We start from the raw sequence: 26,214 nt of genomic DNA on the forward strand, positions 1-26,214 counted from the left end.
AACTTATCATCGACAGTATGTTTTGGGGGATAAGTCCTTGCCTGCCCATTTGTATTTCTTTTCTTTGTGTTTCTGTGTTCCAAGAACAGCATCTTTTGACCAACACTGTTTATGATAGACCTTCTGTGTTTTTTGTGATCTTACCGTTTTGAACTAGGCATAAAGGGTGAGGTGTTGTGAACCTTTTCACTTTCTTCTTTCCATTAATAATGTCAGGAAGTGCTAACAGTAATTACTTTATCCTAATTTTCCTGTTTATACTCATACAGAGTTGTTAGTATTTGTGCTTATAGTGGTGTGTTTGAGAGCTAGCTTTTCAGAATTTTTAGAATTTTTGTGTGTCCTTTATTCCAATGACATTTAGCAAGGTAATAGAGACTAAGGTTCCAGATTATAAATCTTGTCCTACTTGCAAGAGCAATTTGACTCTCATGATTGCTTGGATAAGGTTAGATAAAATGACCTTTTTCATTTAAGACTGATCTAGCCATTTCTGGTATTCAAATCTGATAAAACCATTCAACCACTAGTAATTATTACTTCCTTTTCTTTGTATGATTTTCCCGTTTTGCTTCTTGACCCTAACTTCATTGCCTTTTTCAGCATTACTTTGAATGGGTAGTGAACCCCTAGAAAGGCCAGTCTGATGTTGAGCAGGGAAGGCCTCCAGAATGGCTCATAAACCACGTATAGAAAAGGTTGTCTAGTGTCATTTTTGCCTTGAGTGATTTCTGACCTGTCTGAATTATGGATAATCTGCATATCATCTTCCAGAAGTCTCACTTGGGCATATGCTTTGAATATCCCTTTGCTTCTCTTCCTTTACTGTATAGAAGCAAATTAAACTGGATATTCTCAAATGTGTTGAATAATTCTGCTGATAAGGTTGAAAGGTCAGTCTATACCCCTGCATCCAATAGAAATGGATTTCTAGCTATCAGCTCCTGGCTTTATTCTGCTCTTATGATTAACTCAGGGAACTTCCTAGCTAAAGTAACATGCCCTACAGTAGGTATTTGCAATGTATTATTTTTTGTTTTCTGTGTCTAATGGAGCTGTCTCACAGATGCAGGCACTCTGCTCTGCTGGGTGTTATCTGAGTCCTGTGTGTATAGGTGACAACTTGCAGAGAGAATGGCTATATCTGGCCAGTGTTGTGGCTTCTCATAAATGCTGCATGGATGTATTCCTCATCCCAACTGTCTTCTCTCTTTATTGTGGGCTTCAGTAATACAGATGGGGAGGCATGGCTGACCTTGTTCTGGTCTGCGGGAACTCATGGGGAAGAATGTAAATGTCAAAATGCATCTTATTTAGCATTAAAATTTTAGTTGAGTTATAATCTCTAAAGATGAGAGGAGTGAACCTAAACCCTAAAGTCCAGATCTAGTGGACACTACTGGACCAAAAAGCTCCAAAAGTCCAAGTGGAATAATGGATTTTAAGGAGTGAATTATTTCAAGTGTTGTTTAGAGTATGTAGTTATGTAACAAATTACAATGTTAAAATGAGTCTATTTTTAATAAGTCATCCTATGATTGTCAGCAATTGTAAAGTAGGGTGTTTTTTTGCAATTATTTAGTTCTAAAGGCTTCTGAAAATTGGCACCCAAAGAGAACAATTTAATTACAATATTGGGGTTCTCAGAAAATCTAATAAATGTAATAAATCATTCTGATCATACAGATAACTCAATAGGTTGATGTATTCATTTGTGCAGATGTGGTTGTAGCTTTGACTCTAGGTCACAGGTGAAAATGAATTTTGTGGTTACTGCCGGGGACATTTATCTGCATTATAGTTATCTCTTACAATTTCACTTAATTATACTTTACTGCTTTCAGAGAAGTGCAGGATTGGAATGAGAAGGAGGAGACTATATATGTTTATCTGTGTGGAAAATTAGAGATACTGCCTTGCTATCTCAACTTCTTTGTAGGTTTTTTGGTTCATGAATTCTATATTGTGTTTTCTGTAGGGCACACAGAAACAGCTTGGTGTATGCACATAAGCATGCCCTTTTATTTTGCTTCTGTTTCCATTTCTCTCACAAAACTGCATAAATGAGCATTGCTGAATATCTAATAACCAAAAAAGAGAAAATTCTGAAAAATTGTAAATTCGTAGTATGGCTGTTATACCTTTGCATTACCAAAGTTCTTTGCTGTGTGATCTTTTGTTCTGTTCCACAGATGACTTGCCTCAATATCTCTGAATCCTCTGTTTTAACCTTCGCTTTCCTCTTACTTGCTTTGCTTTTATTGCCTCAGAATGAATTGGTGTCTGCTGCTGTGCTGTTCTTTTGGCTAAATGGGGCAGAGAATCTAATGGCAAAGGGCACAGAAAAGACTTGAGATACTCAATGCCTTCTTCTTTACCTTAGTCTTTACTGGCAAGGCTGTCACTGAGCAATTGCAGGCCTCCTAGGGGAATGGGAAAATCTGGAAAAAGGAAGACTTAACCTTGGTAGAGTAGGATCAGATTAGCAAGCACTTAAACAAACTGGACAAACACAAGTCCAAGGGACCCAATAGGATGCACCAACAAGTGCTGAGGGAGCTGGCCGATGTCATTTTGGGGCCATGCTCAGTGACCTTGGAAAGGTCAGGACAATCAGGGGGGAAAGTTTGGGAGAGGTTTGGAAGAAATGTTTTTCCTATCTGAAAGAAGGAGAATCTGGGAAGCTACAGACCAATCAACCACATTTTGTTTCTTGGGATGGAGTAAACAACCTTTGGATACATTGCCGAACATACAAGGTATAAAAACCTTCTTATGAGTCATCGCCATGAATTTACAAAGGCAATTTAATTTACAAATCATGCTTGATTAACCTGATTGCCTTTCATGATGACATGACCAGCTCAGTGGACAGGTGGAAAGCAGTGGATGGTTTTATCTCAACTTTGGCGTGGCTTTAGCATTCTCATAAAAAAACTGATGAAGTGCAGGCTAGTTAAGAGGCCAGTGAGTTGGAAAGAAATGAGGCTGAACTGCCAGGCTTAAAGGGTTATGGTCAGTGAGTGGCACAAAGTCTGGCTGAGGACTGATGACCAGTGATGTCCCTCAGGGTCATTAGACTGACTTTGTTGTTTAAGCTCATCCACTGCAGAAGGGCTTATGTATCTTAGCAGATTTAATGTCCTGATATACTGTTGGTCCTTTAATTTTTATGATAAGGTTAATCATCAAATTTATACTCAGATATTGTGACAATTTTAAGTTACATTAGCTTTAAATTAAGCTTAAACAGGCTTTTTCAGAGGAAGTTAAAAGTGTCATAAGGAAAAATGTCAGTCAGAGTATAGTAAGTGTTCATACAACTCAACTGAAAGTCCCAAATATCCTCAGTTTTGTATTTTTGTTTTTATTATTTGCTTAATATCACTAATTTTAAGAGAAGAATTAGGTGGTTTGTTTTTAATTAATTCTTACTGCAGTGCAGATCAGAGAGCAATTACCACTTTTTCTTAACATTTATGTGCCTGCATATTACTATCCAAAGACACTGCTTTGAATACTTAGCCCCGACTAGCAATATGTCTTGACCATGGATCTGCTTTCAGCTCAAACCAGTCTGTTGGGTGATCAGTTCTCACTAAATAAAGATCTATCCAGGCCACATTTCTCTGTCTTTCCTCTGATATCTTGGCTACTTAAAGTGAAATGTGACAGTGAGACAAGCCTAAGCTGCTGCAGTGCAGAGAGGTTTCAAATATACGTCTTTATTACTCCCTTCTAAAGTTGAAGATAATCATGACATTCATCAGAACTGTTCTCTTGCAAGAATTAAGATCTCAATAGCTTAGAGAGAACATTAGCAAGGAGTTTACTATCTCCATATCTTCTCTCCGTACTGCTACTGAAAAATAATTGCATTTTAAAAGCACCTATGTTTTGTAAGGGCGGGCTTGTAATATGTCTTATTGACCACAAACTGGAAACGAATGTTGAAACTTGAGTCCAAATACCATAAAACTTCAAAATGCAGCTTTACCTATTGTGCTGAGACTTTAATTATACATGAAATGTAAGATTCAGTGCCCACTTAAGGCATTATATCGGCAATAGTAATTGTAGCAGAGGAAGCATTAGTTATTTGAGTGTAATAAATATTCAGGTTACCTTCTACTGTTCCTTATCTTCACATTTTTTTTCAACATTTCTCTCTGAAAGACTGAATGCTAATAGCATGAGAAAGTAAGAGTCAGGAAAAACTCTTAAAAAGTTTCTAGAGTATTGGAATGCTGTAATTCAAATCCTGTACTCCCTAAACAGTAGGAAACTTTGCAGATTAGTGAATTAAGTGGCCACCTGAGAAGCTGTATGTCTCTTCCTTATTAATTATGATTCTTACCATGGTGAAAAAGTTAAATTATGTTTTGGGAAATAAGGGATGAATGTATCCCAGGAAGATTTTGAAAAGAATAGATAAGTCTATGTTTAATATAAAATTGTTAGAGAATATGACAGCTATTAAATTGAACAATACCTGAACAGTCAACCTACATCTGAGATGCAAAAGCTGTCTCCAGAGTAGATACATCTTCACTTTACTGGAAAATCTGCTTGGAATGAAAATTCTACCTAAGGGAAGAGGGAAGAGAAATTCTAATCCAGGGCCAGTGTAGGTGTACCTGACAATATTAGGCATAGTGTTGTCTCTCAAGAGTCTTATTTTCAATAAGGATGGTTTTGGTTTTGATGCATTTTATTCACTTCACTGCCAGTGGTTTTTATTTTTATTTTTTCCTAATTTTGATGTCAATTCAGTATGGTACCTGCAGGTAAAAGGTTGAGGAAGGAAATATTTTAGTAAGATTACATATCTTGACAAAATTGTATGAGAATTAAGTAGAATTCTTATTTTAAAATGGATTCTGTAGAACTTTTATTTAAGGTTGTTTCTAGCATAGCAGTTAAGAAGTACACTTTTTGCTGTGTTTTAATGAATTTGTCTTCCTCTGTTCTCTGGTCTCTCTCCCTTCTTTCCCCAGTTTTTAGGAAGGATATTTATGAAGTCCACTGATTTTTGCTTCTCGATTTGGTAGTTCTTAGAGACAGTTGAGAAACAAGAGCTAAAGAATACTTTTTGTCTTTGAAGAGTAGAAAGGAAGAATCTTGTGTAATCTCATATAAAATTTTTTCAGTTGAAATCAGTGCAAAACAGGCTTTTATGAATTAATGAATATTACTTTTTACACAAGTAATAAAAAGGTGAATTAAAGAAGGGGAAGTGACTATCTAATTAACTGCTATCATGATTATCAAAAGTCTGACTTCCAACAAAATATCACAAGAGAACATTGTTCTTGAGTGATAAATCCTTAAAAATATTTCCTGAAATACAAATTAGTGAAGTTTTAAACCATTTTTCTGTGTTATATTTCGTGATTTCCACAGTAGAGCATAAGAATGAAGCATAATATGTAAATATGAAGTCCAATAAGTAAGCTTTTCAGTCTTACTTGCTTTTCTTTGTTGATTTGACTACTCCGTGTTTAAGAATTGCATTGTAATTTGTACCCTATAACTGAAAACCCCACAGGATCATATCAGGATTTTATTTAATAAAAACGGGGAAAATAATTATTTTCTGAGTTTAGAGTTCATACACCGTTGAGAAATAATCAAAACTCCATGTTTCATTTAACTTTTTATATTTTGGAGTAGTATAAAAAAGCCATTTTGTACAATTGATATTGTCTGGCATTATGACCCTTCAGGGAAATAAAAGTGTGAAGAAAGATAGTTCTCGGAGTCCTATATTGAAAACATTCCAAATGTTCTTCTTTGGAAACCTGTTAAAAAGATCTTAAAAAAAAATGAAGCCTAAACTCTTAGGCCTCCATATATTTGTGTATGTGTTTGTATGTACATATATGCATACATGTATATGTGTGTGTATGTGTAGACATGTATATATAAAGCTGTATTTAAGTATATACATGTATGCTGACCCTCAAAAACCTAAATGATCTAAGTATAAATAATAAGGCAACATCTTAGGAAGAAATTTTGTCCTTACTTGCAATATATTATGAGATACCCAGACAGCTCTTCTGCTTTCAGCCAAACAAGGTTATGTTTGCAGTGTTTGCAACTGGGTTAAATAAGTGTTCTGATTATTTGTGTCGTTAATGCTAATTACTTCTGCAGTGCATGCCAAATATGAAGGTTAAATCTGGTATAGGTGGGGTTTTAGTAATACAACCTCAGGTGTTTTGTGAGGAGAAAACTTTTCAGACTATGAGGTTTGAGAAAGATTCTGTTAATTCACCGTAAGTATCACACAATGAAATGTGTTGAGAGCAGTATTTAACTTCTTTTTACAAAAGATGATGATGCAGGCACTGTAATATTCATTGTGAAGCCAGTATGGAAGCCAGGTCTGCTGTGAATCGCTGTGATTTACTGCATTTTAAATCAAAGTGATCTATAAGTGAAATACCATGATATGACATCACACTCTTAAGGGAAAGGGACCTCCCAAGATTCATAAATGCCATTAAAAAAAATAGTGTTGAAGGTGACATTTTAATCTAGAGGTTTTCAGTACCATTCAGTGATTTTAAAGCTAGTTCTCTTTACAAATGGAAACTTTCTTTTGAAAAGCAACAAAATGGTGACTGATATAAGATAGCACTGTTCTTATGTGAAGCATAAAAACCTAAGAAGTTTCTCAATTTAAGATATTGTTTGGGATAAGAATCAATGAAAATAAAACTGCATAGAGAGTAAAAGACTATTGGAAAAATTTTTTAGGAGCAGGAAGATAAATGTTTGTGCCTCAGGGTAAAAACATTCTGCAACAGATGGGAATAAATGAGACATATCCTCAGTGTCTCTGTTTTCCTGTCATTTCCCCGTGTGGTGCTTCTTGAACTTTTCTGCTTAGAATTATTATGAATTGACAGTGGTATTAAATCAATCTCTCCCTGATATTTCAGGAGTTCTTGGAAGAATAATTATCAGTTTTGATGAGCAAAAACTGTAGCATCCTGCCTGATGTAAGAACTGTAATTTGCCTTTTGTCTCTAATGAAAGACTTCTTGTTTTCCATTTTAAGAAAAATGTAACCACACATTCCATATGTTCTGAAGACAGATAAATTAACTTTTTTAGCCTTAAATAAATTTTAAATAATAGCCTTTTAAAAAATATTAAAGTACATATTTTGTCTCATCTTTCTCCTGCTCTTGTATACTTCAGTACCATAATTTCAAACCTTGTACTGGTTCTAATGTTAGCACTTACAGGAAAGGTTATTGATACATATTTCTTCTGTAAATGTCTGCATTATTCAGTACCAGATTTAAGCACTTGGAGCGGGACTATGGGCGTTATTATAGCTATAGATTTGTTTCACCTCCAGAGATTTTCAGATTCCAGAGCAAGAATTTGTTATATAATATTATAAACCATTATTACTGAAGTAGTTTATATTAAAAGAACAATACTGTGAAAATTTAAAAGTCTGTCTGGCTCAATATTCTGCCTCCAATAGAAGTTATTTAGAGATGAGTAACAGTGCAAATGTACGGAAATACTTTTTACCTATCCTGATTAGAAACTCAAGACTATTTCAGATGGAGGTGGTACTTCTGTAAGGCTGTACTAGATTTTCATTCTGTGAATTTCTTTAATTGCATTTTCAACCTGTGCAGACTTCTAGTATCATACTATTCTGAAGCAGTAAGTAGATTTAATATCTCTCTTGTGTGTAAAATATTTTGTTTTGAGCAGGCTGCTTAATTCTGTAATTTGGTTCTTTCTTTGTTAAATAGCTCAGTGGAATACACAAATTTATTGGCAATGTCTAGTTCCTATTCTGTGTCATGCCTACTTATACAGACTGCTGTCATATCACCATTCAATTGTTAGTAACTCAGTCTAATTTATCAATTTCTTATAAAGACCCATTTCATACCTTTAATCATTAAAGGCCAACAGCTTCAAGATTCTTATGTGAATGTACTGGGTTGGTTTGAAAACTTTTATAGAATGTTAGCCTGATTCTATGTATTTTTTTGTCTGTTTTTCAGTAACTCAGAATTTGAAAAAAATTGCTTGTGGCTATGTAACGGAAGATTTATCCTTGGCGTTTCTTGTGCCTCCTTAGACGTATATCAGTTGATTTTGCAACTGATAGCAAGAATTTAACTTTTTTATTGCTTGTGAAAACAGCAGAACAGCTTCACAAGAAATACAGTACTTTATTTAAAGATTTATTGCTATTCTTACTTTTTTATATAAAATAGCTCTTAAACATAGTGGATTGAACTAAATCTGATCCCTTAAGAGTTTTAAAACTTGGTATAAGACCATTTTTTTTTCTGCTGGTCTTCTTATCCAGATAATACAAATACATCATACTCCTGCTTATCCAGATAATACCAATATATCATACTTCTGCATTACAACTTCTTTTCCTTTCCTAATGGAATTTTTCTTTTAAGACTAAGAGTAATTTTATGTGGTCATTTTTTTTCTTCCAGAAGAAAATGCATGTGGTGTTTGTCGTGTCTGTCGGAAAGATCATGATTTTGGCTGACCAATTTTATATTTTTTTTTGATGGGACTGATGCTAAAGAATATTTTCCTCTATGTATTTAGATTGGGTATAATTGCTTCCTGGTTTTCAGAAGAGGGGACAGCAGTTTTAAATATTTAATTTTAATTGTTAGCGGTGGGATGCGTCAACCACTTTGAAACAGTGAAATGTTTAACTGCATAACCACTGGGAACAATGACTTCAGAGATTGCTGGGAACTCTTGATCCAATTAGTAATTTTTTGGAGTCTTTCTTTGAATACTAACATTACCATCACTCTTGAAAGAGATACTTTTTTACTTAGTTTTCTGCTTACATCAGGAAGCCAGTGAGCATCCTGATGGATCAGTTAATAAAAGTAAAACTGGGAAAAAAACAACAGTAAATTCTAGAAGGTAGGAAATGAAGAATGAGAAAATTAATAATCTGCTTTATTCTCATGCACAAAGACTAAATTGAATATACCTCTAGTGTACTGGATGGGTATTTGGCTAGGCTGTTAAGAAAAAACCTCTGAAAAAGGAGATTCCATGGTCCAATTTAGGCGATATCTGCCAGAAGTTCCCACTCGTTTCTATTTGAAAGAGTTTCCTGTTGTCTAACATAACCCAAAATTTTCTCTACTAGTGCTTAAGTCCACCCTTTCCCTTCTAAAATATGATGTGCAATGAATCTACTTTGATTTTCTAGTAACTTTACAAACATTTGCAGATTGATATTTTCTGCTTCAGTTTCTCCCTCTGTCCCTTCTTGATAGAAGATTGTCATTCTTTGTCTTTCTGTCTACTCAGCTCCATTTTCTTCTGGTAAACTCTCTTATCCATGTCTTTCTTGAAGTTTTGTGCCCCCTACTGGGTTTGATACCAGGTGAGGCTTTATTAGAACTGAACAGAAGGGAAAGGATTAGTCTACATGCTTGTGATACAACTCTCCTGTTTATGTATCTTAGCAAAATATTTGCTTTTTCTGTAACGTAGGAGATTTACTGTTTTCTCTGGATTCTCTTTTGCAGAACTTCCCTCTATCCAATTTTCCATTTAGTATTTGTATAATGAATTATTCTTAATTAAGTGTAGTACACTGCAAGCATCATTATTGGATTTCATCCCATTTGTTTCAGATCATTACTCCAGTTGTTCAAGATCTTATAGTCCTTCCCTCATGAGTACTTGCAATCAGTTTTTCTTTCCAAAGACAATTCTTTAACCTGCTTGACATTATTTCCAGACTGAAGTAAGGTAATTTTATGCAGTTTTCCAAATTGCACATGAAAATATTGGAGATTATGCAATGTAGGACCTTTTTTTGTGGACAGCTGATAGGGTTACTCTTTTTCAGTGAAGTTTATGCTCCACCTGACAGTACCCTAATGATTGCTTCTTCATGAGAGAGAATGGAATAAAAATCTTAATGAAGTTAAATGTATAGTATTTTTCCTTGATCCACTGAATCATCTACATGTCAAATAAATAGACCAAATTTTACCCAGAGGAGTTTATGGTAACTTGGTAGCTATTCTGTCAGCAAACAGGTGGTTTGTCATTTTTGTGTAAATTGTTATAGACATTCTCTGGATTATCCCCATTTAGACAATAATTTTCTTATCTTACCAATAAAATCGTGAAGCTTCAAATCTAGTCATAGAAATGTAAAAACATTTTTTTTGTTTTTGTGAAAAATAAGAGATTGTGGCAAAAAGTGTTGCAAAACGCTGTAACCATGCTACTGGTTCAGCAGGATAAGACCAAATTCAATCCAAAGAATAACTGTGAAGATAGTTTGCTCTTTTCATTCTCTTTGTGGGCAAAGAGAGTGAAAACATTCCCACATAAATTTTGGTTTTGACAAACCTGATTTTTCTACATTCAGGATGAATTAGGAGTGACACTCTGTACTAAGTGATTGATGTAAAATGTGTTGCAGGGACTTTTTAAAGGCCATATTTAAAACAAAAATAAATGGATCTGACCTTTTAAAATAAATGAAAACAAAAAAAAAAAAGAGGAGATAACTAATTAGACTGCCATGGCAAAACATTGCTGCTTCTATCTGGAAATGAGTTTGTTTATTCTTTCTTTCTTTCTAACATGAACAACAAAAGCAGTGTGTCTTCAAAGGTTGATTTAACCTGTCACAAGAAAGATGAGGACAATGCTGTTATGCATGTATGCAGTATGATACCATTACAAGTTAAAAAAAGAGTTTCCTATTAAAAAAAAAATACACACAGGAATTAAGTTAGTCCAAAATCACTGAATTGACTGTGAATGTTACTTCATTCAGCACTGAGTGGGATCAACAACTGAAACGAAACTACTTTCATCTTGGATCACTTACCTCAAGGCCCCTTGCAGTATATTTTTAGGTTTCCATAGCCATAGTAAATGTTGCACTCATAAAGGATTGCGCATTCCCTCTAAGTTAACCCTGCTTGGTTATTGTTTTTTATGAAGAATTTTCACCTATTGTCACGGTGCGACAGAGAACAAAACATGGGTGATTGGGTCAGGATACTGGGGTTTGTCATAGAACCAGCTCACCCTGTTTGATAGTTTCACACACTCAGTTACTTTGCACAGCGTTCTGTTCACAGGGCCTCGAATTCCCTCTGTGCCAGGGAGGCCAATTCTGATCTGAGAACATCAGGGAGAAGTCCAGTCATTTCGTGCTGTGCTGCTGCTCATAGACACCAGTCTAGTGTCACTCTCCACATCCATTGGCATCTCTCTGAATATTTCTGATCTTCAGGATCTTTCCCACTTCCAAGGTCTTTCCTCCGATTATGAACATCTTCACCTTCTTTCCAGTCTCCTGTTGTCTCTTCAAGACCACTGATTCTTTTTGGAAATGTTTCTTTTTGGCCTCTTTCTTTTCCTTACTCCAAGTCCCCAGATTTCCCAGTCTAAATAGTTTATGTGCAGAGCACAGTTCGTGATCAGCCTGAGGCTTCTGTCCCATTCCTCTTCATCAATGGGAGAACTCAAAATGTGGCATTTTACTCTTGGTGTTATCAAAATTTGCAACCAGTCCCTGTGGGAGGGCAGCTAGCAAGTAGAAGGAATCTGTCTCAGAATTCAGAAGTTAAATTTTGGACAATTTTCTCTCCTGCTTCCCAACCACACAGTTATCTGTTACCTGTTAGAGTTTGTGTTTTCATCTATTTTGGGCCTACAACACCCATTAGTCAGGTTTTCATCATGACATTGGCCGAGAATCTTTAAGATCCACTAGTAATCCACTAGTCCCAATATAAGTGAAATTCAATTTATTTACATGCCCAGGGGAAAATGAGGTACCCTGAGTAATACTTCTGATTTCCATTGTTTATTTCTACAAAAACTGACTAATTATATTTAAAAACTTAATTACTGTAGAGTGGTTAGCTGGCAGATGTTCTGCTAGATTTGATGTAATTAGGAAAAATACATTATGTTTTCTGACTAATTTATTCACAAGCATTTGAGATAAGTGGGTTGATTGATAGCAGAAGGATTAACTGAAAAACAACAAAAATACTTATAGAAGTATTTAATTAGTTAAAATGGGAAAATATTCCACCTCATGGGAGTTTTTCTTTATGCTCCGACTTACATAGATTGTAAAACTGTAGTTCAATAAATGCTTTTTGAACAATAGTGCCACCATGTTTCATATCCAGCAGCACATTTACGTTCCTGCATTGCAAACTGGATTGAGTGATCCAGACTAAAAATTAAAGAAAATTTCTTTTTAAGCCAGCTTTATTCCCACACCCATTTTGTTGGCACACAGACAAAGCAATCAACATGCAAGAAAGGATTTGAAGACGCAGGAAACCACACAGGGACTATGTGCAGTGTCCCTGCCTGTGAAGGGGGGTTGGAACCAGAGGATCTTTAAGGTCCCTTCCAACCCAAACCCTTCTGTGATTCTGTGATATTAAGGACAACTGGTATTGCTTAAATGTGCTCTTGTAATATTCCCACCAGAAGACTAAAGGCGGCAAATTTAAAGTAAGAGTTAAAGTCAAATAAACAGTAAATTTTATTTTTTGTTCAAAGCATATGATTTAGTGATTTCCATAACCAGGCTGAGCAAATCAGTCTGAATGACTAACCATAAATAAAATTCAATATTGGACTTTATAAAGTAGAAGTAGTTAATTTTAGACAGTTAAAAATAAAAGTGTGAAGATGGTGATTTATTAAAATACCGATATTGTGTGCTGAGAATCTGAATTCTATTAATAAAAAAAAAAAGAAGACAGTTTATTGATTTTTGATAGGTACCAACAATGATCAATAAAATGATGGATTTATATTAGAAAGACTGACTTTTTAGGAACAAAGCAAGCTTTTAATAATGTATTTTGCTATTTTTAAAGTAATTTTTTTGCAGTGACTGCATCAAATACTTTAGAAATAAGTGTAAGCAGATTACCACAGAGGTGGGATGAAATTAATATCTCCTACTGTAGATATTTCCAAAATAGAGGTCTGAATTTAGTTAAAATTAGTACTGTTCCAATTTAGTTGCTGAGGCCCATATTTACTATAATCAGTTCCTGTCACAGGTAATGTGGAGTTGCTATACATCCTGTCAGACTTAATCTTTTGTGCCTTCCAATCTGGAATTATCAAGGATCCCTAACCTGTCAGTTTTCTGCTTGAAAAAAAGTTGTTTCAGTTGAACAGTAAGGAAAAGAATACTTTGAAAAAGTGAAATTTTAATGCATGTTGTAATTTCGATTTGAAAATGTATAGAAAATGAAATAGTAATTCAGATATCCTTTTAAATACTTTTTTTAAATGAGCATACATTTAATGAATATTTAGAATAATATTTAAATTGACTCACAGCATGAACATAAAAAAATAAGGGATTTTGGACCAAGCCTAAACATCACCACACTGAAGAAGTGGCAGACTAAAATCATTACCAATGTCACAGATTTAAGCTCAGATGAATTTACATACCTTTGTTACTAAGCTTGCGCAGCATCTGTTCCTGTTTCTTCTTGCTAGGGCTGTATGAATATGCTGAAGTATCTACAAAGATTTGATGAGAAGTGATAGATATTTTAAGTTTTTCAGATACTGAGTCATCTGTAGTCTATAATGTCTATTCTTGTGTTGAGTAATGAAAGATAGATTTTGCTTAGAATATGGTACAGGACTTTGTTGTAGGCTGAACTAATTTTTTTTAAAAAGTGTAATAGTGAAGTGAAACCTGTATAATTGGTCCTGTATGAGAAAGTATGATCCCAGTCTATCTGAAAACCTTGCTGGTGGCTGAAGTCCAAAGTATTTCCTGAGTTTGGGAGCTCGGACCTGAGACAGTAATGGAAACACAAAAACCTGAGTAATAGATGTCTTTGCAATAGAAGTTGGAAGAAACTGCAAATAATACAACAGAGAAGGCATGACTTAGTACCTGAGAGTTTGTGACCAGATTGTTCTTCTTAAAAAAGATCAGCTTCTATGTGTTCATTCCTCAAAACCAGCATATTGTCTAGAGAGAAAAGTACTGGCAGTTGGGCATAGACTGATTTAAAGTACTTAGTTACTGGTATGTCAGTAACTTTTTATACTTCAGGTTGAGTGTTTTCAAGTAACTTTTTTCTTCCTATGATTTATTAGGATTCTTAAGGACAAAGTGTCATTTAAATGCTGTGTTAAATACTTAAGATATGGATGCTCCAAATGAGAAATTATAAATAAACTATATTTATTTTCTTAATAATCAGTTTTATTTTAAATAAACACATTAGAAATATAAAAAATTATCTAACCTTGTGAGGAGTTGGCCTTTACAATACAGTTGTAGAAACGGTGATCTATGCTGCAGGAATTAACTCTTTGGTTTCATTTATATTCCATTTGTCCCACATAATTTAATATTATCTTAAAGAATATCAATAACCTTTTCCTTTTTGTGTACTTAAAGGTTGCAGCTTTAAGGGATCCCTTCGTATTTTCATAAGTTTCAGTAACCCTATTAATATTAGACCTTTAAAAATAAAAGGTTTACATGTTTAGGTTCCTAACCTATGAGGTTAAGTTTAGCTTACTTGCTTTCCATTCTGCTGTGATGAATACTCTTACAGGCTGTAGCAGAGTGTATGAATAATAGTTGCTATATTCTAGGTGAGATTTTTCATGTTTTCAGCCATGGCTCTAGAATAAAAATATGTCTGGGAAGTTCTACATGTTAATGGATGTCTCCTTTTTCTGTTCTTTCCTCTACTCAGTGATTTCAAATAGTTATCATATCTATGTAGAAAAAAATTAAGCCTCTTGGAGAGAAGTGTCTCATTAATCTTGCTTTGTTTCTCCATCAGGTGGAGTACCACCAAGGAGATGGATAGTAAATTTTGACCAAGATCTTCTAGATGGTCTGGTATTGGCAGCACAGGTGGCAGCTTACTGTCCATATTTGGTAAGGAATTTTCTTAATATTGTGCAAGTTTTATACAGTTCTTCAGCGTCAGTGGCCTTATTCAGGCCTGATTTTCCTTTGCAATGTTCAGGAATACATTCAGTGCAGGCAGCTCGGGGTGCAGCTGCAGGTCGAGCTCTGGGTGGCCCAGGGTTTCCTTTGTTCGGGGTCCCTCCTCAGAGGCACCAGCTCGAGCTGTTATTCTGCTGTTGCACCAAGATTAAACTGTTTTAAGGATCCAGGTGTCTTGTGTGAGTGTGGGGAGTAGGGAGTCAAGTAGGGCACCCCTCGGCTCACTGGAGCCACCGCTGCGATGGGCGTTTGGTCCCAGCTCAGGTGACTCCCAGAGTGGCTCCTGGGTTGTCAGACAGGGAAGTTTCCTTAACAGCAACTCTTGGCCTATAGTATTTTTAAAAAGAAAAAAAACAACCACAAAGTTTAGCAACTCATGAGGGATTATTTCAGTGTTAATTTTTAACTGGGTATATTCTTAACATTGAATTTCAGTTCAAAATTTAGATTTTATGGGTTGCTGAAGGACTGAAAATACAAAATCAGTAACTTTGCTTAGTGGAAGATTAAGAGTTTGATTTTTCTGTCTTCTCTAGATTTCTACTCACTTTATAAGGATGTATACTAATCCAAGAACTTATCAACAGTTTCTGCACAACTGCTTGATACTTGTGAAGGCTATGCATGCTGTCAATCTGAATATAGACATAAAGGTAAATGATTTTATACTAGCAACTCTTATATAGGTTGATATTTTTATTTTTACTTTTTTTATAGTAGTATTGTACATCAAATTAAGGTGAGATTTTAGTGAAACAGTTTTGTTCCATGATGTGCTACTTTATGAGGAAAACCAATATACTGCTTTATGTAAGTACACTTAATTACAAGTAATTTCTGTAATTTGTTGCTTTGTATAATAGCACATATACAACTAGCTGAACTGAGGATTAATTCAGTTCAGATTTTAACATCATAAATCACACAATGAAAACCCAAGTGGAATTCATTATTGACATTGGAAGACAATTTAGAAAAATATATTTAAGAACAAGCATCATACACTTCAACATAAAGAGAAGTGGTGAAAGAAGTTTTATGAATGTCTGGTGACACGTGCATCTATCTAATCATGAAGGCCCGTGAGTGTTCTGTCCCAGGTTTGATGCAGTCAGAAGTCAGGAGCTTTGGACTGCTGGTGAGAGTAACACTTAAGTCATTAGCTTCTGATGTCCTTTTTTGGGATAATTTTTATATATTTAGTAAACGTGCTTTACAGACTTGAAATTATTACAAATGTATAAAAATATAAAATATATAATTTACAAAATTATAACTGGTTGTGTTCCTGGGTATCTCCTTATGACTGTATATAAATAGGTGATAGTAAAGCAGAAAATCAAAGACCTGCCCAAACCATTCTAACAGGAACGTAGCCTGTATGTCCCTGTGTGGTTTTGGGCTATGCTGGCGATGGTACATGCCTTCGGTAGGGCCGCCCATGCCAGACAGATCAAAACAGCAGGGCCAGATACAATAAATCTATGGGCAGGATGAGCTCGTTAGCCTCCTGGCAGTCATCCTAGGAGAAGGACAACTCTAATCTCAAACCCGGGCAGATGGAGCTCGCTTAGCCCTGTAAGGCCATCCATCTAAGAGAAGGTCACTCTAACCAAACCTATGTCCTGAGGATTTCGCTGCCACCGTCCAAGCTCGCTCGGCCCTGGCAGATGAACCTCAGGATTAAAGGGTGGGTTCAGTTCCGCGCATACTGCATCTCACCTAAAAAATCCACTGCGCAGGCTTGAAGGCTTTACCCACATGCAAAAAGTCCTGTAGCGATGGACGAGGGTCGAAACGGCAGGTGAAAGGTGCACTGGGAGCCGCAGACTCAACTCCGCATGCAGGCGGTTCAGGATATTGGTCATTTGAGACTGACCGGAGATGACAGTCTCTTGGGGCAGCACCCTGAACGACCAAGCAGCCTTTTCAAGGACAGCACTGCTTGCTCCACTCGGAGAGGGGCCTAGAAAAGGTGGCCTAAACAAAGCTCATCTCCACTTTCACCCGGTTGGTTAACCGCAGACCAACGGGCATCTTCTCCCAATGCGGTCGCACAAAGAGCAAAAGACAAAGGCATGCACCTGCCTCCAAAGGTGTACCTAAATTAACTATAGCATGTTGGAACATCAGAACCATGCTTGATTCTGCGGATAGTGGACGTCCTGAGCGGCGTTCTGCCCTAATTGCCCATGAGCTGGCTCGTCTCAACATCGACATAGCTGCCCTCAGTGAAGTTCGCCTTCACGAGGAAGGAAGCCTCAGAGAACATGGTGCTGGTTACACTCTCTTCTGGTCAGGTAAGCCCAGAACCGAAAAACATCTCTCAGGTGTCGGCTTCATGATCAAAAACTCTATTCTTCCCAAACTCGAAAATCTGCCAACAGGTCACTCTGACCGCATTATCTCCCTACGCCTTCCACTCCACAACAACCAACACGTCGTCCTCTTTAGTATATATGCCCCAACTCTCCAAGCTGACCCTGCCGAAAAGGACAAATTTTATGCTGACCTGCGCCACCTTACCCAAAAAGTGCCCGCAGATGATAAGATCATTATCCTTGGTGATTTCAACGCCAGAGTAGGTAAGAATTTTGATGCCTGGAAAGGAATATTAGGCAAACATGGTGTTGGTAACTGCAACGATAATGGTCGACTCCTGCTAGAATTCTGTGCAGAGCAACAGCTCACCATCACTAATACTATCTTTCAGCAGAAAGATAGTCTGAAGACAACCTGGATGCACCCCAGATCTAAGCATTGGCATCTCATCGATTATGTCCTGGTGCGACAGAGAGATGTTCGCGATGTCCTCCATACCCGCGTGATGCCCAGTGCAGAATGCCAGACAGACCATCGGCTTGTGCACTGCAAACTCAGCTTCAATCTTAAATTCAAACCCAAAATGGGCAACATCACAAGGAGAAAACTCCAAGTTAACAATCTCCAATCAGCCACAGTAAGAGAGAGATTCCAGGCAAACCTTCAAACTAGGCTTGAAAACTGTTCCACAGTTTCTGCAGATTCCTCTCCTGAAACTACCTGGCAGCATATTAAAAACAGCATTCTGCAATCCTCCGAAGAATCCTTAGGGTTCTCCCTCAAGAAGAACAAGGACTGGTTTGACGAAAACAACCAAGAAATCCAGGACTTGTTGAGGAAGAAGAGAACCGCCCACCAAGCACACCTTGCACTGCCATCCTGTCACGCAAGAAAAACAGCCTTTCGTCTCGCATGCAGCAGGCTCCAACAGAAACTCCGTGACATCCAGAACAAGTGGTGGATCGATCTAGCTGTAAAAACTCAATTATGCGCAGATATGGGTGATCACAAAGGTTTCTATGAAGCCTTGAAGACAGCATACGGGCCCACATACCAGGTACAAAGCCCTCTACTCAGTGCTGATGGCCAAACGCTTCTAACAGATAAAACCTCCATTCTGAATCGATGGTCTGAACACTTTCAAACTCTTTTCAGTACCAACCGTGTGGTCCAAGACTCAGCAATTCAGTCCATCACACAACAACCAGTAAAGTATGAATTGGATACAGCCCCCACTTTAGGAGAAACCCTCAAGGCCATACAGCAGGTAAAAATCGGCAAGGCAGCTGGGGTTGATGGAATTCCACCTGAAGTCTGGAAACATGGGGGCCTTGCCCTCCACACCAAATTTCACGAGTTTGTGGTGCGCTGCTGGGAGCTCGGTGAACTACCATCAGACCTTCGTGATGCTGTCATCATCACTTTGTATAAGAAGAAAGGTACTAAATCAGATTGCTCAAACTATCGTGGTATTACTCTGCTCTCCATTGCTGGCAAAATCCTGGCAAGAATACTCTTGAACAGACTAATACCCACTATAGCAGAAGGGATCCTACCTGAAAGTCAGTGTGGTTTCAGAGCCAACAGGAGCACCACAGACATGGTATTTGTTCTCAGACAACTGCAAGAGAAATGTAGGGAACAGAACAAAGGTCTTTATGTAACCTTTGTTGACCTCACCAAGGCTTTTGATACTGTGAGTAGAAAAGGTCTGTGGCAGATTTTGGAACGTTTAGGTTGTCCCCCCAAGTTCCTTAAAATGATCATCTCACTTCATGAGGATCAGCACGGCCAAGTCAGGTATGACAACACACTTTCTGAGCCCTTTTTAATTAAGAATGGTGTGAAACAAGGCTGCGTTCTCGCTCCTACCTTATTCACAATCTTTTTTAGCATGATGCTCCAAAGGGCCACAGCAGACCTCGATGATCAGGACGGTATCTACATTCGATATCGTACTGATGGAAGCCTGTTCAATCTAAGGCAACTGAAGGCCCACACCAAGACCTTAAACCATCTTGTCCGGGAGCTGCTATATGCTGATGACGCCGCCCTTGTTGCCCACACAGAAGCAGCTCTGCAACGTTTAACATCCTGCTTTGCAGATGCTGCTGAGCTCTTTGGGCTGGAAGTCAGCCTAAAGAAGACAGAAGTTCTCCATCAACCTGCACCTCAGGAAGTCTTCCATCATCCCCATATCACCATTGGCGAATCAGAGCTCAAATCAGTCCAGCAGTTTAATTACCTAGGTAGCCTCATCTCCTCGGATGGTAAGATTGACGGGGAGCTAGACAACAGGTTGGCAAAGGCATACAGTGCTTTCGGAAAACTCCACAAAAGAGTATGGTGTAATAAACACTTGAAGAAAAGCACAAAGATCAGTGTTTACAAAGCCATAGTGTTGTCTACTCTCTTGTATGGTTCCGAATCATGGGTCATCTACCGCCACCACCTGCGTCTCCTAGAATGCTTCCATCAGCGCTGCCTCCGTACAATCCTAAACATCCACTGGTCAGATTTTGTGACCAATACATCTGTTCTTGAGCAAGCAGCAGTCACAAGTGTAGAGGCCATGCTGATGAGAACACAGCTGCGATGGGCAGGGCACGTCTCCAGGATGAAGGACCACCACCTCCCTAAGATCTTGCTCTATGGTGAACTTGACACTGGCTGCCGCAAGAGAGGAGCCCCGAAGAAAAGATTCAAGGACTCCCTGAAACAACATCTCAGCCTTGGCCATATTGATCACCATAATTGGTCCACTCTGGCCTCAAATCGGGAGGCCTGGAGACACGCCATCTATAACGCTGCGGAAGCCTTTGAGAACACACGCAGGATCACTCTCGAGGAGAAAAGGCAACGCAGGAAGAACCGTGTCTTGCTGAATACTTCATCTAAGGAGTCTTTCTGTTGTGCCTTTTGCAACCGGATATGTCTGTCACGTATTGGCCTCATAAGTCACCAACGTGCCTGTAACAAATGTGGATAAAGCCTTCCCAAATCTTCGTTCGCGAAGCTCAGCCATGATGATTTACATCTGTCTTTCTTATTGACCTATGGTTCCAACTTTTCTAGATATGGGGACAATTACCTATGTTAGATATTACTTCTTTGTTCATTGTCCCCAAACCCAGTTTTTTTCTGCTTCTAGTCTGCATTTCTTTATCCATTTCTTGTCCATCTGTGAGTTAGTTATATCTGGTAGTTCTGGTAGTACCCTGTGAAGACAAAAGTAAAACAAATCAGCCACAGAGGCCTGAACAATTAAAAAAAGTTGCTGTCATAGCTAATCCAAGTAAAGCAAAGCTCTACAAGATGACCAGCAAGCCTTCAGACAGAGAAGGTTTGTCAAACCCCAGTGCTGAGGCTCTGTAAATTCAGTACAAAGCTTATGGCCTCTTAATAGCAGTGGCCAGGCTGCATTACAGGTTTCCAAGCTCATGGGGATTCATGATCTTATCTTTCATTTGCTGGTTGTGTGTGTTAGTTACCAAAGTATTACTTGTTTAAATTATCAAATTCCCTCTTATTTTCCTTTTCTGCTTTGCTTGCTGAGTCATTAAAAGTCCTGTGCTTAACAAAAGTAGTGAAAACTTGCTTCAGATCACATAGTTCTCTCAAGAATTTGCAGAATGCTGCAGCTTCCATCACGAGCAAAGTGCACGTCAGGTACTGTGGTGGGCTGGGCTGGGTATGGAGTATATTGGGCTGGCTGGACAGCAGCAGATACAGTAAACAGACATAATATTTGAAAGTGCATGAGGAAACTTTCCAAAGGAATTGATAGTATTAGGAATCACAGCTGTGATGTGGGCAAAGTAGTATAAAAAGAAACTCAATTACTTTTTTTTTAATCCTTTCCATTCGATTTTGTTATTATTATAGGGAAAAATTGATCCTGCTGTTTGCAGTCGTATCAGCTACTGTCTTGTTCTCACCTCTTGATACAGATAATGATGTTATAAACAGATTTGCTATGACAAGCTAAACCGAGAAAATCTACTGTTTCATATACTTGTGACTGAAAGGAAGCATAAAAATAATCTGAGTATAACCCTCAAAACAAAGGCATGTTTTGCCTTGGCTTTTATTAAGAAAAACAGGCAGCTCGGCACATGAATGCAGAGTCTGGATGCTGGATATGCAAAAGGTGTTAAACACATTAGATGTGTAAGCAGAATTCTAGGATAGTCTCCTTATGCATGTAGCATGTTTTAAGACTAAAATGTCTGTATTGCTGCAGTATTATTAGTTCAGCGTATTTTTTAGATATTGATGTTTTTATAGGCGGGAAAATCCACCTCTGTACAGACTAGGAGTTTAAACAAAGCTATATAATCACTCAACACTAGGAAAAGGAACAGATCTTGGGCATTTGAGGTCTGCATTTTAATTCTAAGGGTACATTTTACATAGATGTACTGGAATTCTTATATACTTTTCTAAGATTACTGTAGAAATTTCTGAATGATCTTGTTCTTCAGTAATAAAAGCAGCAAAATTAAAAATACATTAAAATTAAAAATCCTATTGCTGAACTGTCCCAGTCTGAGATTTTTGTGATAGTCTTGTCTCTTAAATTTAACAGGGTAAAATGTTCCTTCCAGTAGCATTGGCTAAGTTCTTGAGTCAGGCAGTCACTGCTTCTGAACTCTCAGGACAGCTTTGCATTAATTAATATGAGGATAGTGGTGATAACACAAGCTGAGACACTATTAAATGTGGAACAGGTGGCACTTTTAATCACTCTAAAAATATAAGATTCTGTAATAGTAAAGAAATTTAACTGTCTGGAAGTCTTCAGCTCTAAAATCCCTTTAAGGATTAAGATATAGATTTAAGATGGAGTACTTTGAGCAGGAAATTCTTTGCTTCCACTTTCTGATCATGATTGACAATTTAACCCTGGAGTATTAGTGGTGTCTTTCTATGTTTTTTTATTTGTATTTGTTATTTTTAAGTTCTAAAATGCTTTGATTTGAAGAATATCCAGTTGAAAGTCCAAAATAAAGTATTGCAAGGTAGGATGGTGAATAACAGTGACATGGAGGGAATGTATGTGACAAGGATAGATTAGGAGAGAAGATGCAGTGATTGGGAATAGCCAGTGGAGGAAATCAGTTTGTTCCAGACTGACTTAAAACAGGGGCCAACAATACTTTATATTTTTTACATTTATATTTGGGACCAACTAAAAGGGAGGATATTTTCAAACAGGCTGTAACAGATGTTGCGAGTAAAGTGAGAGATAAGAATCTGGAAATTAATGTGTCTTTTCTGTTGAAATGAAGGGAGAAATTCAGCATTGTTATGAAGTAGAAAAACAGTAAAACTGGGCATTAACATGGCCATATGAGCAAGAAAGAGGGGTAGACAGTAATTCCAAGACTTGAGTTTGAAATGAAGGAGAGAAAGAAGATGCTGTCAGCAACAAATGGAGAAGAGGAAAGAAATGCAGCAACATAGAATTTTTTGAATTTCGAGATTATATTTTTCCTTGAGGTGATATGCAGATTATTATATGCACTTAGAAAGGTAATTTACTGTCTGTCACTTAATGTTTTAGTTGTATTTTTGTTGTCATCATCTCCTGAAGATGATTAACACATTTTTTTGTCTTAAGTTTCCTGCACTTCAGTAAGGAGATATTAACTTGATAAATATGGCAATGTCTTGAAAAAAGTAACTTTAAGGAAAATGATTTCTTTCTTAATTCTTAGTTATTCAGCTAAAATTTGTATGATAATGCAAATACACAGATGGAACTCTGTCTATCCACCAGTCTATAATGTAAATGCAAATACCTTGATTTTCCAGAGAAAGTAATCTAATATTGATGTGTGGTCTTAAATTCAGAAAACGGAAGAGAGAAAAAAAATAAAAATCACTTCTATTTGTTAGAGTAGAAATTGTCTTCTTATATCATTCCTAGGGTATTCAGTAAAAACACTCAAAGAGGATTGTAATGGACTGAATCTTCCTAAGCTTGCATATAAAAGTGGATGCATTCGATAAAGAATATTTGGCTGGAATTCAGTTTTATTGATAATATGGTGGAAAGCATTTGATCCTGTCCCACTCAACATCCTTTTCTCTAAAATGCAAAACCATGGATTTGACACATGGTCCACTTGGTAGATAAGGATGGTTACACTCAAACAGTTGCAGTCAATGGCTCAATGCCTACGTGGAAACCAGCGATGAGTGGTGTCCCTCAGGGGTCTGTACTGGGACAAGTCTTATTTAATATCTTTGTTGGGGACATGGTCAGTGGAATGGAATGCACCCAGCGAGTTTTTGGATGACAACAGGCTGAGTGGTGGTATTGATACTTTAGAGGGAAATGGTGTCATACAGAGGAACCTTGACAGACTAAAGAGGTGGTTCTGTGTGAACCTCATGAAGTTCAACAAGGCCAAATATAAGGTCCTGCATCTGAGTCAGGGCAATCTCAAACATGGATACAGACTAGGCAATGAGTAGATTGAGAGGGACCCTGTGGAGAAGGAATTTGGGCTATAGATGGATGAAAAACTCAATGCTCTGCAACGTCCACTCGCAGACCAGAAAGGCAATCACATCCTGGGCTGCATCAAAGGAGCACAGGCAGCAGGGTCAGGGAGGGGATTCTGTCCCTCTGCTTCTGGGACTGCACCTGAAGTGCTGCATCCAACTCTAGGGCCTTCAACGTGGGAAGGACATGGGCTTTTTCAAGCGGGTCCAGAGGAGGCCATGGAGATGGTCAGAGGGCTGGAGCACCTCCCCTGTGGAGACAGGCTGAGGGCACTGGAGTTGTTCAGCCTGGAGAAGAGAAGGCTCTGGTGAGACCTTATAGCACCTTCCAGTGCCTAAAGGGGATTACAGGAAAGCTGGAGAAGGATTTGGATGGGGCAAAGGGGAACGGCTTTAAAAAGAGAGTAGGCTTTTTCATATTTTGAGCAATTTTGTTATGGATAAAATTTAAAGCATTAATCTGTTAAACTTTATTAATTGCTGTTGTTTACTAACACATTTTTTAAAGTATATACTCTTTATAGACTGTGAATTTTCTCATGAATGTTCTTAACAAGTACACTACTTTTTTATTTTTCTTTTATTTTTAAATTTAGTTCCTCGAGTAGTAGATGAATGTCACAAAGGCAGTTTTATGAATTTGGCACAAGATAAAATAAAATAATATTTTCTAAGGGAATAAATTCTGATCTAAGTGGAAATGAGTAGAAAGAAGTGGGTGGCAAAAGAAAGTTAGACTTGAACAGATAATCTACTCTGGCATCTTTACTATCTTAAATGAAAATGCAGGAAAAGTGAACAGTAGAAATGTAAACCCACAGCTATGTTGGAATAACTTGTTAACATTCAATAGCCATTACTGAGATAAGTGAATGAAAAAAATCAGAATATTTTTCAGACTTCAGATTTAAAGTTTTTGCAGGGAAGAAGCTTTTTTACTTTGCATAGTAAATGCATCCTAAAGTTTGAATCTTAAAAAACAGTAGTGATGGAATCAAACAAATAGAAGATGAGAAATATGATTACATATGCATGTCTGCATTATGCACGAAGAGTATATGAAATTAATCTTCAGAATTACAGGGATAAGTGTTATCTAAGAAACTATGGAGAGTTACAGGGAAAATTCAGATCAGTGCCCAGTGATGTACTAACTCTCTAAGCAGGTTAGAGAGGGAGCTGTGTGAGAACTACTGGGAGTAGGATGTGCTGCTTGGTTGGGCATAGGGTGGGAGAACTTTACCTTTAAAACTTTAAATAAATCTTAACTTGAAAGTAAAAGTTAAATCAGATAGTTAAGATGATAAATATGTCTATAAGTCTCTCTTGCCACACTAAGACAGTCTAGAAGAGTCAATTTTTTTCTACTTTTTTCAGTCTGTGTGGCTACTAGTTCTGCCACTCTCTTTAGTGACTTACCAGAATTGCTGAGGATTGAAGCTTTGATATGTTTTGCAGCTACTATTCAAATACTTTTCTGTAAATCAAATATTTCAGATGTAGGAATACTTGATACCTTTTGTAAAATAATTTAGTATCTGTGATAAAAATAACTATAAAGTTTTTAGTTGGATGGTGACATTGTCTTCATAAACAGTTGCAAAACTGCATGTAGGAGCATTTGGGCTGGTATTTTTCATAGTAAACTGAAAGACTTTACATATATAATTTTTTTAGCAATAGTAAAGACATATGTTTTCCAAATAGTAAATTTTACTTACTTTTTTGCTTATGCTTCATTTTAATGAAATGTCTTTTTCTGCTGAAATGTGGGGAAAAAAGGTAGGTTTAATTTTTAGCCTGGGTTTATCACCAGAGCATGTCATCAATGATCAGGGTTTTATTTTATTCACTGACTAGATTAATATTCATATTAACTATGGGCATTATCCAGTTATTACAGGTCAGATTGAAAATATTTGCATAGTAAAAATTACCTTAAACTTTTTTGTTCTTCATCTTCATATCTCTAAACTATACAGGCAAAATTTTAACTGAATATCTGGTTATTTTTTCTTTTTTTGTTTTCAATATTAGGCCACTGATATCTGTGATCCAAATCCAGTCATGATGCTTATTTTGTGTGTCTACCTGTATGAAGGTCTCCCTGACTACTTGCCCAAGAACACTATAGAATTTACAGGTGCTCTCCATGCAACTGTTATTAAACAGGTACTGAAACCATTGAATTGAGATTTGTAGTAGTGCAATGTTAAAACATTGTATGTATATATGTGTTTATACTATGTATATACTACAAAAAAAGAATTAAGAATTTTCATGTCATTTGGCTGTTAAATATAGAAGATGAAAGCTTCCATTTTCCTTTTTATCTC

At 37.0% G+C, this 26,214-nt stretch overlaps 1 protein-coding gene across 3 annotated transcripts in view; it reads left to right on the forward strand.

Moving 5' to 3' along the window:
- CFAP47 (cilia and flagella associated protein 47) overlaps window positions 1–26,214 on the forward strand; it is a 278,312-nt gene that overhangs the window by 63,070 nt on the left and 189,028 nt on the right. For all 3 annotated transcript variants that reach the window (XM_032680035.1, XM_032680036.1, XM_032680037.1), the window contains exons 34-36: window positions 14,874–14,971; window positions 15,580–15,696; window positions 25,916–26,050. In XM_032680035.1, the coding sequence (XP_032535926.1) occupies window positions 14,874–14,971; window positions 15,580–15,696; window positions 25,916–26,050 (350 nt within the window). The remainder of the gene's footprint in view (window positions 1–14,873; window positions 14,972–15,579; window positions 15,697–25,915; window positions 26,051–26,214) is intronic.

This window comes from Chiroxiphia lanceolata, chromosome 2 (genome assembly GCF_009829145.1).
Source record: "Chiroxiphia lanceolata isolate bChiLan1 chromosome 2, bChiLan1.pri, whole genome shotgun sequence".
NCBI lineage: Eukaryota > Metazoa > Chordata > Aves > Passeriformes > Pipridae > Chiroxiphia > Chiroxiphia lanceolata.